At 34.9% G+C, this 14,258-nt stretch overlaps 1 protein-coding gene across 12 annotated transcripts in view; it reads right to left on the bottom strand.

The window, feature by feature from the left end:
- The window catches only part of BCAS3 (BCAS3 microtubule associated cell migration factor), a 574,404-nt gene that overhangs the window by 242,881 nt on the left and 317,265 nt on the right, over positions 1-14,258 (bottom strand). The window contains exon 24 of one of the 12 annotated variants that reach the window (XM_019636672.1): positions 8,279-9,696. The exons of the other annotated variants lie outside the window; for them this stretch is intronic. Coding sequence (XP_019492217.1) covers positions 9,689-9,696 — 8 coding nt within the window. The 3' untranslated portion in view covers positions 8,279-9,688. Of the gene's footprint in view, positions 1-8,278; positions 9,697-14,258 lie in introns of those variants that run through there. 12 annotated transcript variants of the gene reach the window in all.

Genomic DNA, 14,258 nt, shown 5'->3' on the forward strand with positions numbered 1-14,258 from the left:
GCATATGAAATGCTTAGCACAGTACATCAAGCAATCAAATGTTACCAAAACCCACTATTTTTCATTATATATAAAATTTAATATGCAGCACAGAAAGTGTTATAGGCTGCATATAACACAAGATTTAAGTAGAGATGTTAAATATCCTATTTATTTCCTTTTAATTCTATACTGTCTCAGAATACATAGTCTAGCTAGGTTTCCTTCATAAGTAAGGAAGCACATAATTACATTAATTTACATTGATTTTCATAATCACAACCTCAAAAAAATTCTGTCAGCTAAGAACATCTACTAATTTGTATATACCTTTTTGTGAAGGTTAATGGTGATGTATTCATTGAGGTTCTTCAGTAATATTTTTAAATTCTTAAAGCCATTTGTTAAAAATAAACCAAAATTAACTATAGTGTTCATTCTTAAAACCACAGTGTTAAAGCAAATTACAGTGAAAATTCTACCATCTATAATAAGATCTGATACTATCACCCCAGAGCCTTTATTCGTATTTTGATCAGATCAAGCTAATAGAAGACAAAATTTAATTATCATTTCACAGATGAAAAAAATAGAAGCATAAAATGGGCCAGCTAAAGACCCCACTGCATTAATAGACAAGAAGAACAAAGCAAAAACATTTATCATATCTGAGCTCTTCTTTTTAAGTTTACTGAAAATACGAATATTATTATTCAGAATTTGAGGTGGAGAGGTATTTCTGAATAAACTATATAAAAAGAAAACAAACAAACAAAACACTGGAATAATTTTAACATGTGAAAACACAAGTCCAGTGGATGGGATTTGAACAGCTCTTACATGTTTCAAAGTGGCTTAGATCCTTATAGTAATAAATATTATAGTGTGCAAAGGTCCACTAGGCTATGCCATGAGAGAAGATCAGCGTGGCAGGTCCATTTAGAATCAGGGCATTTTGGGGCTTCTTTTATGCTTTATTCCATGTTTTGAAAAAGCAACTGACAATATTTCTAAGATAAATATAATCACTTTTCCTCCCTCTCCTAGCCCCCAAAGATAGAATAAATCATGAGTTTCAAATACTAGTATTCCTTTAGTTTGCATTTTCCCACAAGTAAGTGGAAAAGAAATGTGACGTTGGGCAATCACCATTCTTTAAAGAAAGCCTTTTTCAGCTTGAGAAAACATTACCTGATTGACAGTGGTTTTCCGAGCTGAAAATAAATGTTTACTGCTTACAGGTAAGAGTCTCTCCATAAACTGCAGGGAGACCTAGGTAAGCCACAAACATAACTGCTTTCGATCATCCAAACCTCATCAAAGAGGTTTTGCTAGTGGCCCCTTAAACTAGAGGTGCCACTCAAGAGTGGTGGTGCTGTATTTCGTGACTTCTATGACTCACTGTATATAAGAGCATATGATGTAAAGAATTAATAAGGGTAGTGCTTAGGTCAGATACATACCCTGCTATCTGCTTATTTCAAGAACGAAATCAAGGTAGGCAATAGTGGCTGAGATGCTGTTCAATATCCTGGAAACAGCAACGGTTTCACAGATTCGTATCTTTGCCCTACCACCTACTAGCTGTGACAACAGACAAAGTTATTTAACATCCCTTAACCTCATTTCTTCATTTGTACAAACAAGCAAGCAGAAAAACAAAACAGTAACTTGAAATGATAACCTGTCAAATTCTGAAGAATTTGTTAGGTGTCAAAAAGTGAGTTTCGTTTATGTTTTGGGTGAACAATGCATGCACATGTTTGATAAGACTGCAGTGAAAAGGAAGTCTCCTTCTCACGTCTGTTCCCTAACCACTCAGTTCCCTTCCTAGGAGGCAACTACGATGTTGAGTTAGATACAAAAATTTGGTTTCAATAGTCCATGCTGAAATGTTGAATTCATTAACGTTTATTGAGTGCCTATTACGTGTCAGAACCATTCAGGGTGCTGTGGGGAGTACAAAGATGAGTTCACAGTCTAGAATGGGAAATGTTCCCAACTAACTTTAATATGAGGTGATAAACACAACAGTAAAAGTTTAAGAACAGAGGGGAAAGTAATTAATTTAATCAATGGGGGTGTATTGGAATAAAAAAGTAAAATTAAGAACAGGTTTCAAAGCAAATGAAAAGTTTCAGGCACCACACCAAACTTTTCCTAAAGTCTCCCTGGCTTAGGCCCTCTGATTCAGGATTTGGGACCCTAACGTGGCTATAAAAACTCTAATTAGAGGTACTCCCACATGGCTAAAATTTTCTGACATTGGAAAAGTCAGCTTAATCGGACAATGTCAAAGCAAATTCTGTGGATGCTGTAAGTCTCCGCTTTAGGTAGAGAGAAACAGGACAGTTAAAGGGATTACTAACTGAGGAGTTCAATTAAAGTTTCATGGACAACTTTTAGTACTTTCTACAATATTAACACTGAGTAAGCATTGAAAGAATAACTGTAGTCTTTCCAATATTCTCAGAACACCCACATATGACAGGTTTAAGACTCAAGATACCATGTCTCATAGGGCTGCCTAGAGCATACGTACAAGTCACCGAGCTGCAGTGACAGTACCAAAATGGTGGCAATTCTTCAACAAAACTCTTTGGCTTAATAAAACTTAGGTCAGATCCCTATATGCTAATGCCCTGGGCCCATGTGTAAGATGGGCTAGCTTAAAAGACAGTCCCAAATATCCATACAATGATACATCTGCAAGTTAGCCTACCGTGACCAGAAGCAAAAAGCAAGTCCATTCCTTTCAGTGGGAATGTGCCAGGCTTGACAACAGGTTCCAGAAAGCAGGAATGTGCTACAGGTCAGGCGTTATAAAATAACCTTAAAACACACATTTCCATGTTAGCCTCATAGGCCCAAAGTGCAACTGAATTGAGGGGTCATACTTCCTTTATTACCCGGTTATATAAAAGTTATCAAAGATGAGAAACATACTTCTTACAAATAATACTGTTTTGAGGCATCCCAGTTTCAGGTACCCCCTCTCGTAAGAAAGCTGTATGTACTGTTGCTTCAATAAAAATCTTTGCTCCTCTAAAAATAAATAAATGAATAAATAAATAAATTAATTAATAATGCTGCTTTTTAAAAATGACATAAAAATAATTTGAAATGGTCTGCAAAATATTTCAATTCATCACACAGTTTACCAAGGGTCCAAACAAAGGAATAGTGATCATAAACATTAAGGCAACCCCGCTAAAGGACTCTAGGTCAAGGTTACATTTTCTGAGGTAGTGCAGATACAAAGATGCAGCGGTATTAAATTTTAATCACTTTCTGGTATATTTTAAGATTTGTTTTATCAGAAATCAATAATGCAACACATACTGATTATCTGCTCTGCGGCAGGCACCAATACCAGACATGCAGTAATACGAAGACAGCCCCCCGTCCTCAAAGAGCCCGTTAGCACAAGGCATTACCTGCCCCCTCTTTTTCCAGGCATTCTACCCATAGGGTAATCCAATAATAATAACGCCATCCAGAGGTATCTTAAGCTAAGCAGTGACAGAGCAATCATGATCCACATCGACTGTGAAATCATTTAATGCCTGCGTTTTTACTATTTTCATGTGGCAAATTAATCTCAATTACAACATACTTAAATGCATTGGCACAAATAGTGACTGAAGAATTGCTACCAGTGTCATCTCCTACTCACTCTTGACTATGGATCATGGATGCCATTAATATCTGCTTACCCAATTTCTTTTTTTCAGCATATATTTAGCTAAAGAAAACGATCAAATTCAAATGGGTTATTATTTAAAGCGGCACTTCAAATCCAGGTATTTGGATCAATGAAAAAACATTCCATTTTGGTATTCAAAAAATCCCAATCACAACCTGCATAACATTCAAGTCACAACTTTTGCAGGATAACATTCAAGTCACAACTTTTGCAGGTTATCAGGATAGCATCAGAGTTGAGATTTAAACTTCAGCACCCCGAATCCTAAAGATACAATGTACTTATCCTATAAGAATACCCTGTTCTGTGATTATTATGATAGCCTTTCAAAGACTATCAAGTATGGAAAGAAGAACAAAGCCTCTATTTTTCTTCTCTCTATTCACAGCTTAGCCCCAAAGTCCTGAATATAAGCAAGCATTTTCTGTAACAACAAGCCACCTTTATAATGTCCAGATAATTATAGGTTCAGGTCAAGAACTCTAGACCATATTGATTACATCTCTATGCAAAAAGGACCCTCCAGCGAAGTTTGTATCCATAATAACAGGGGCAGCTTTTAAGTATGTGTGACACTAAGAATTTTCAGTCCTATCAATGCCAGAAATGGAAAGCCAATGACCAGTCAGGCCTGTCAGTTGTTGCCTGAAGCAATAATGACAAGCTGGGAAGTCATCATACTGGAACTTCATCTGCCAGCTGCATTCACACATTTTCACCACCTGAATAGTTGATTCTCTTCAACTCCCACATGGCTCATTTCAGCATACAGTGTTCTGAAATGAATATTTGATCAGGCAGGATAAAAAGAGGTTTGGACTTATCTGAGGTGTCACAATAATGCACTTTAAGTAAGTCTAAGTATCAGGACCTGGGTATCTTAGGTCCCACTCTTTGCATATTTCTGAGATGATCTTGTGATTCTAATGAAATATGATTAAATGAGATGCACCATGTGAAAACACCTAGCACAGTGTTGGGCACATAATTATTTATCAATAAATACTGGTTTCCCATATCTTTTACCTTTTAAAAACAAACAAACAAACAAACAAACAAACAAACAAACAAACAAACAAACATCTTAAGATTCCTCATAGATTACTGGGAGACAAAGGATTTCATACTGCCAAAGAAACTTAAAATAAAAATCACTCTAATTTAGAATCAAAACTCTAAATCCTCACCCCAATACGAACCTAAGAAATTAACAGCCATAGTAGGCTTACTAAAATCGCTTTATGATTTTTAGATTTCAACAGTTTGACTCAGATACATCTAGGTATGGTTTTCTTTGTATTTATTCTAATTGGGATAAATAGCTTGTTGAAATTTGAGATTATATCTTTAATTAATTTTGGAAAATTCTCAGCCCTTCATTTATTTCTTTTGCCCTATTCTCTCTCCTTCTTGTCATCCACATGTAACACCTACACATGTTAGACAGTTTAATATTACCCTCACACTTCTCAAACTGAGTTGTTTTATTTCATTATTTTTCCTCTCTGCTTGAGTTTTGATAATTATTTACTTGTTTTTGAGTCTCTGATCATTTCTTCTTCTGCATTCAGTAAGTGTTAAGCCTATAGAATGTCAGTTTGGTTCTTTTATGGATTTTGTCCATCTTTTCCTCATTCCAATAAAGAAATGGTAAAATATAAGAATGTAGGATTTCCAATATAAGAATGATAAAAAGTAGGAATGTAGGTTTTCATTAAAAATATATATATATCTAACATTATATTTAATAGTGGAATATTAAACATTTCCCTCTAAGATTAGGAAGACAAAAATGCTCAACATCATCATTTCTTTCCAACATTGTACTGGAGATCTAAGCAAGTACAATAAGGAGAAAAAAGAAAAAAGGTATAAAGATTGGAAAGGAATAAAACCATATTTATTTGCAGATAACATGATGGCATAGTAGAAAATTCAAAGGAATCTACTAGAATTAATAAATGAATTTAGAAAATTCAAAGGAAACTACTAGAATGAATAAAGGTCTCAATACATGTTCAATATACAAAAAAAAATTGTATTCTACATACTATTAAAAAAACCCTGAAAAATGAAATAAAATACTATTTATAATAGCACCAAAACACCAAATAGGAGAAATTAAAGAAGCCTAAATAAATGGACAGCTATAAAAAGCTCATGTATTAGAAGATTTAATATTTATAAGATGTCAGGTTCTCCCAAATTTGATCTACAGATGCAATGAAATCACAATCAAATCTCTTCTAAATTTCTGTAGAGATGAAAATGTATTTAATGAATCTATGTGTTTATGTGAGGTCATATATATATTTCATATTTCATTGGTTTTCAAACATTTTTTGAAACAGGACCGCTTTGTGCCCTTAAAAATTGAGAACTCCAAAGAGCTTTGGTTTATGTGTGTGATATCTATCATCACTGAAGACATTAATCTACTAACTCATTTAAAAAAATAACAATAAGAAACCCTTCATGTATTAACATAAATGAAATTTTTATTAAAAAATTCCAAACTAAAAAATAATGAGAAGAATAACCTTTTTACTTTGGGGGGGGGGAGAAACCTTTGTAATAGACAATAGGGAGATTCTCATATCAGCTTATGCATTCAATCTGTTGTGATATGTTGTTTTCATTGAAATAGGTGAAGGCAAGTTGGCCTCACTCAAAAATGTAATTAGAAGAGAATGGAGCGTATTCAGATTCTGAGTCTTTTCAGATTCTGAGGATATTCTTCTTCGATAAGACACCTGACAAGTTAGTTACAATGATATCTAAAACTATATCAATTAACTTATGTACTGTGTTATATTAAAATTCTTTTTCCTATCTTACCATTGGAATGAGTCCATCACCCATCCATAATTTTCTAATAGCATAAAATTGGTCATTTGGAAAATACAGTCGATCTTCCAAATGTTGATTTATTTTATTATACAATATAAAAACATCACATTAGTTAATATCACCACCACCTAGCTCATCAAAAATGTCTTTAACTATTGGGAACCTGTTAAGCAGGCAGTGGCAGATCCATGTGAATTCATGGTTTCCCAGTTTCCAATTTTCACTTGAAGCCTAGAATTTTATCACTGGTAATAAATATTGTCAGTTGTTTTCTTTGAAGGGACAGGCTTACTTTATTTTTTGAGAAAATTTGAGTCAAATACCCTGTCTGAATCAACACAGTTTGTCAGTTGTTCTTTGAAGTAAAATGGTTTTTCATGAAAACAGCCACTAGGTCAGTTCACAACAATCACATGAGTGCATTTCCTCAGGAGAACTATCATGCATCAATTTCATGGTGATACACAGAATATTAAAAAGAAGCACACAAGCAACAAAATTGAATAAAATTAATTTATTACATTTAAAAATTTTTATAATTTAATAAAATTAAGTATTTTTATTGTATCAAAGACATTCTTAAGAATTATAGTTGTTTGTCTTTTTAAACTGTGAGTAGAACTGACTACAAGTGTAGTTTGGTGCCACTGCGTTTACTACACTAAGTGGCCATCAGTTTTACCTACCATTGCTTCATCATCATCTGTACTAAATGTCAACACAGTAGTTTTAAAAAGGCAAATAATGACTTCATATTATTATAAAACAGTTTTCTCTCACGGGCCCCTTGAAAGTTTCTTGGGGACTTCCAAAGGTCCGAGGGCCACCATGAACCACTGAAATGCACTTGTACGTACATATGAACGTGCATGGAAAAGCAAAGAAGCTAGAATAGCCAAGATATACATAAAAAACACAAGTGGAGAAAGTAAACTGTTAGATTTTAAAACTCACTAAACTTATATATATATATATATATATATATATATATATATATTTATCAATGGCACAGAATAGAGAATCCAGGAAAAATGTGATATTTTAAAAAGGCATCAATGAAATTCATTGGGGGAAAGGCCTATCTTTTTGATAAATAGTGCTCGAACAACTGGATATCTGTGTGAAAGAAACTGAACAGACTCTTGCCTGTAATCATAATAAAAAATAATCAGAAAAGGATCCTAGACCTAAATGCAAAGGCCCAAACTATATAATTACTAGAGAAAGCATCACTTCAATACCAGCAAAAGGGAAATATTTTGTGTGCTAAACATAATAGGATAAAACAATGGAAAAATTGGACTACTGCTGTCAAGAACACCACTAAGGAAGTAAAAAGGCAATAAACTGAAAGGAAATATTTGTAAAATATATGACAAAAGACCTACATCCATAATACTTAAAGAACTGAAATTCAATGAAGACAACAGACCCAATAAAAAATGGTGAAAGACATCAGAAGTTCGTTACAAAAGAAGACATCCAAATGACCAGTTAAGTATACTCAAGGTGCTCAATATCAGTATTCATCAGAGAAAAGCAAATTAAAACCAGTTTATATTCCCTAGAATAGCTCATATGTTGCTGTTAAGAATAATAAATAGTATAGTCGTTTGGAATACTTTCTTGGCAGTTTCTAATAAAGCTAAACACAGGCCTACCTTGTGAGATTACAATTCTAGTCATAGGTATGTGCCCAAAACATATAAATGCATATGCAAAAAAGAAAAAAAAAAAGACGTGTACAGGAAAGTTTATAGCATCTTTATTCATGGTAAGCCCAAAACTGAAAACAACAGGATAATGGATACATAAACTGTTATATTCACACTGCACTGCAATTAAAAAAAAAATGAACTAGTGACATATGTAACACCCAGATGAATCTCAAAAACATTCAGTAAAAGAAGCCAGACACAAAAGAATAGATACAGAATGATATCATTTACATTAAGTTCAATACAGATAAAGCTAATCTACAATGATGAAAGTCAGAGTGGTAATCTTGAGGTCAAAGGTCATATACCAGGAAGGGGCCAAAGGGAACGTTCTTGAATGATGGCGATATTCTAATTTTGATCTGAGTGGTGATTACATGGGTATAAAAATTCAACAAACTATATGATTAAGATCCATGCAATTTTGCTATATGTACATTATACCCTAATTTAAAAAAAATTCTTCAAAAGCAATCCAAAGTACCAACTCATCAATTTTTCAAGCTAGAAGGAAATCTGGAAATAACCTACTTCGATTCCCTTATTTTATGGCAGAAAGCTTTGGATTTGGAAGCAATTTGCCAAGCAGACAGTTATAGGCAGAGCAGAGACTAGAATCAAAGATTCAAAAGTCACTATTCTTTCCACTACACTTAGCGCCCCCAAACAAGACTTTTCCTGGGTATCATTATTTTCACTTTGATTATTTGCTTTAGCTTTTTCTCTGACAGTTTTCAACAATATCCAGGGAAATATCGCGAGCTCTGGCTCTGACTAGTTGCCCGGGTGAGGTCCCAGGCTGCTTTTTAATTGCTCGCTGGGCTTCCATATTCAAGGGAGAGAGCCTCTTTTGTTTGTTTCTAAGTTTATAGATGACACCTATAAGCATAAGCCTCTCAGGCTCTCGGACACAATTTAAAATAGTGTGGCACTAACAGTTTGACACTAATGTCACTAAGACAAATGGAATTCCTGGTTCAGACTTAAACAAATGCTAATACTGCCCCCAATATTGTCCCTCTGCCACCACAGTCTCAGGCAACAGACTACATAAACAGTCCAGCCTCGTATTAAAAATGTAGTAATAAAGGTACAGAAAAGGAGACGCTGAGTCTTTCGGCCAAAAAGTCCCATGTAAATATGTGGTACCCTGGTATATCAACAGTAGGGAGAATTCCATCAATTCCTTCTCAAAATGCTTAGGAAAGACTTAAAGTCATGTCAAGAGCTCGGTGCTTGCAATAGAGAAAGCCAAGGCAAGGTTTTAGTTGACACAAAGATTTATTCCAAGAAGCAATGTGTCATCAGAAAAAAACTTTCCCAACAGCTTCTTCTACTTCTGTTTACAGTTTCTTCATCTTCAAGTGGGGCAACCATTTGTTTCTTAATTGTGCTGAGCTAAATTTTTCCACACTGTTAACTTGAATTTCATCTTCTAACATCCTATAAATATTAGAAAGAAGAATGAGAGGAATATTTAAATCAGGAGAGCCATGTGGCTCAGAGCATTCCTGATAGGCAAATCAAGTCTTTCCCTATGTTCTTAATCTCTAATTTTTGATTCTACACAGACAGTAGGTATTCATTAGAGTTGAAATGATGCATAAAAATCCTCATTTCTAAAAAAAACAAAACAAGAAACCCAATCTTCATATCTGAGTTTGAATATTTACTGTTTCAAGTATAAATAGTGTCAAAGTAAAATGGCTGACCTCTGTTTTCCCCTCTGAGGGACTGTTCACAGGTCAAGACTAAGCCTTCTTTTAATTTCACCCTCATCCATAATCCTCTTACTGATCCCACATAGGCTGTAAATACCCAAGGTACAAGAATGCCTGCAGTTTTCGACACCTTATAATCACAAAGACTATCTGGAACTCTATTAAACGAAAACCATATTGTTTATTCAAAGACATATTTCCAAAGAACTTTATAACCTTTATATCTGGGAATTATTTTAGGCAATAATTTGAACACATCCCTGCCCTAGAAAGGTGAAACAATTTTTTGCATAGAAAACCTTAAATTGTTTTAAGGATGCAGAAGAATGGATAGGTAGTTAGACATGACTTGTGGAAGGTTTCAGCAAAAGTTCAAGACCATGATTATACCGTCACGGTTTCTGTCACACAGCTACAGCTTTAAAATCATGGAGCTAAGTGGCCTCACCATGGTGGACTGAATGGTGTTTCTTACTACCAGTATCTCTTGTCTCTGATGGCTTTAAGATACAGTGACTCACTCATATGTGGCATATAAAACTGAAAGCAACAAACAAACAAGACAAAAAACAAACAAACAAAAACTCATAGACACAGGCAACAGTTCAGTGGTTCCCAGAAGGTAAGCGGGGAGGGGGATAGAAGAGAGTAAAGGGGGTCAAATATATGACGATGGAAGGAGAGCTGACTCTGGGTGGTGGATACACATGTAATATATAGATGATGTATTATAGAATTGTACACTTGAAACCTATATAATTTTACTAACCAATGTCACCCCAATAAATTTAATGATGATAAAAAAAGATACAGTGACTAAGTTTGTCTGCCTCAGATTGGAATGGCAACTGTAGCTATAGTGAAATATAACCGTTAAGAATATTCTTCCCCAGGCTGGCTGAGTGACTCAGTTGGTTAAGAGCTCGCTCAAGAGTGTGAGCTCTGAGCAACAGCGGTTCGAGTCCCGGCCCAAGCTGAGCTGCCGCTGAGCCAACAGGGGGCAGGATGTCTCAGCAAAAAAAAAAAAAAAAAGAATATTCTTCCCCTAGTGCATCAGAAAAATCTCTGCAAGGTAAGAGTATGGTTCTATAAGAATGTCCCTCCAGCAGAGATTTGACTGCTCTAATGATCTTGTTGCCTACCCTATAGAAATTCTCTAATAATAAGTATTGTTTGTTTAAAAGCTCTGATGCCCTGAATGCCAAAAACATAAAACAAGCACAAATCGTATCATAAAATCAATCAAATCAAACCAGTTTGAATTTTTAAGTGCATAATTTTCTTCAGTAAACAAATTATGTTGATACTGGGAAAAACTGGGTGCTGAGAAATTTTCTCCTGAATTAATTAATTGCTTAGAAATTATTTAGATTACTTCAATTATACACAAAAATAGTATTTCTCTAGAGTCAAGAATAACAATAAATACCAGGTCTGTAACTTTGTCCCGATTTATTGCCTCATGTAATAAATGCTTGATGTAACACACTAAATACCTCATGTATCAAAGCCTGCTCTAAAGGACAAAAACTCGTTTTACTTATCTGTCACATTTTCCTTCTCCTTCTGTCACCTTCCGCAGGAATGTACATAAAGGCTGCTCTCACCACTTCTAATAACACTTTTCTCTATAAAATGTTTACTTTAGTAGAGTTTGACAAAAGATGTCTGCACTTCATGCGAGCCAGGGCTAAGTTTGTCTTTAAGACTCAGTTGTTTTGAGTTCTTTCTTGGTAAACATCAATTTCCCTAGTCAAACTACAAACCAGGACAAACAAACTTAGGATAAACCAGATCGTTCTAGGTTCTTTGTGAGGGTGACTCAAAAGCAACTAGAGTTGTTATTAAGTTATCCAACAGGCAGGGCCTACAATCTTGGAACAAGAGCATCGGTCACCAACGAGAGAAACAAAGTTTGAATAGGACATTGACAGCTATCTTCTATTTTCTCTTCAGAGGTCCTATACCTTTATCAAAAGGACACACGTTATAAAGGACAAACAATGGGAAGAAATTCTTAGATGCCTAACCAAAAGAAATTACAGAGGGAAAATAAAAGGTAAGCAATCCATGCAGTGCTTTGTCTAGCAACACTGTGTACAATTCAGAGACATTGATGTTAATTAGTTGGACAGAGAAAAAAATGAAGCAGTTCCTTCGAATTCCATTATTTCTGGGTTCTTGTGTGTAAGGGTAAAATTCTATCAAGTCCATTTCTAGAACAGTCTTCTCTTTAGTCATGAAAGGAATTATCTAAATTCAAAATCTTAAGTAGGATAGTATCTTTTGAATCACCAAAGATCAGATGAAACATTTTATGGGAATAACACCTACTTATAAAGCAATTATAGATCAGCTGAGTCTAAAATACACATATTTATATAGAGTGAGAAGCTAGTTCCCAGGTATCTAAAAGCATAGAATTTACACTGTGCCAAAATCACTCAAGTTAATAAATAAAAAACATGTATTTTAAGAAATGTGTTCTATGTGGAGGAGTGAAGCAGATATACTAGATAATCAAGAAATTGTGGAAAAAAATATTTCTTAGCAAAAGTGCTACAACTTTCTGCTGATCTCTTTGGATTTCAACAGAATAGCATTGCCAGATTAATATGTAGATATCCAAAACATATCATGCAGACCCAAGATTAAAATAAAATACTGTCACTTTGAAGAGTATTACAATTGTCAAAAGATTTAATTGTATCGCATTAAATTTTTGTAATTCTGTGGCTCTGAAAAGTAATTGTATGGAAGATAATTATATCACTGCTAGTTTAGACAGAGCAAGAGCTGTCACTAGACTAGAGGGACAGCTATAAAATGTGCCACAGGAACAATTAAAAAGACAACACATTTAGTCGTATAAATTGCTTGAAGGTAAGACAAAGCAATGAAGCCCCATCAGAGGAGGCGCCACACTGGTCATATTTTTTAACAAAGCCTCCAAATAAGCATATTCATACTATGCAGCTGACGCCAATGCCTGGGCCATAACCAGAGAAGCACTTTCTGGTTCAGGAGCAATTACATACATTTATTAGACTCTTCATAACAGAAGAATCTAGAACAGAATTTTGCCATAAACTTCTTTTCATAAAGAATCCAAACCATTTAGCCTCTGCCATGTTAAAGATCAATATCGAAAAGTAAGACCGTTACACTGGTGGTCCTATCAAATAAAACAGATGGAGTTTCCCCAACAAAACATTAGTCACTCCCTTAAAATAATGTGTGGAACAAAAGGGGTCCAAACCATTTGAGAGGAAGAGAAATATGCTTAAAAGTCCAGTTCCTCATCTATGGGGTTTCTTTAGCTCCAATTTAGCGAAAAGTAGCACACGCATCTCATTGCTCTGAATGTCTTTCAGAAGGGGAACTATGGTTTTCTGGAATGAAAATAGTCCTAGAAAAGTAACAATCGAGCTTAGTCACCATGAAGTCCTTTCTCTACACAAAAGATTGGTGCTTTCAGGCAGAGGCTCAGAGCTGTAGGACAACATCCTCGAATCTCCTGTGATATTTCTCTGATGGAAATGTAAGCAAGCCAAGGGCAAAGACGAAATTCCTTATTCAAACGTCAACTTGAAAACTCTTCTGCAACAGAGTTAAACAAAACTATGGTTGTAGATGTTCCTCTCTGTGGCAAGAGATAACTTGACAAAGAGCTAAGATAGTGCTGCATGATAAATATGCAGGATCACCCCAGACTACAGCATTGATGATGGCAACTTGTAATAACACACGTGGCAAATGCTTTAGTGACATGCATTTCACTTGTCTGGTAACTAGTCATCTGGCTCTAAAACATTAATAATATAGCAGTTTAAGAATGTTAAAAAAAAAAAACCAACAAAGTCTACCACTATAATTTTGAATAAAATACTTCTGGTTAAAACACATCATTTCCAGGACTCACAATTGTAAATGATAATTCCAGATGAGCAGGATCTGTTGGCATTCTCAGATTGAAACAATCAAGAAGATTTATTGGTTACGTCACCTATCTCAATATCTCATTCAGTGCGGGGAAGCAAGGATAGAGACTTGACACATTTCTGTGCTTGTGTCCAGGCGACAACCGTGGTTGCCAAGTCAAAGCAAGAGGAACAAGTATGAGTCCTCTAAAGTAACAGTCTACATTAAAAATAAAGGTACTGCTCTGGATGTGACAGCTCAATCAGACAAACCGTGCAATCCGCCAGACCAAAAAAAAAAAAAAATCAGAACGCTAAGAAGATGTACAAAGGGCATTAGCTTTCAAACTTCAAAATCCATCCA

The sequence above is a fragment of the Hipposideros armiger genome, unplaced genomic scaffold (genome assembly GCF_001890085.2).
Source record: "Hipposideros armiger isolate ML-2016 unplaced genomic scaffold, ASM189008v1 scaffold_29, whole genome shotgun sequence".
Lineage (NCBI taxonomy): Eukaryota > Metazoa > Chordata > Mammalia > Chiroptera > Hipposideridae > Hipposideros > Hipposideros armiger.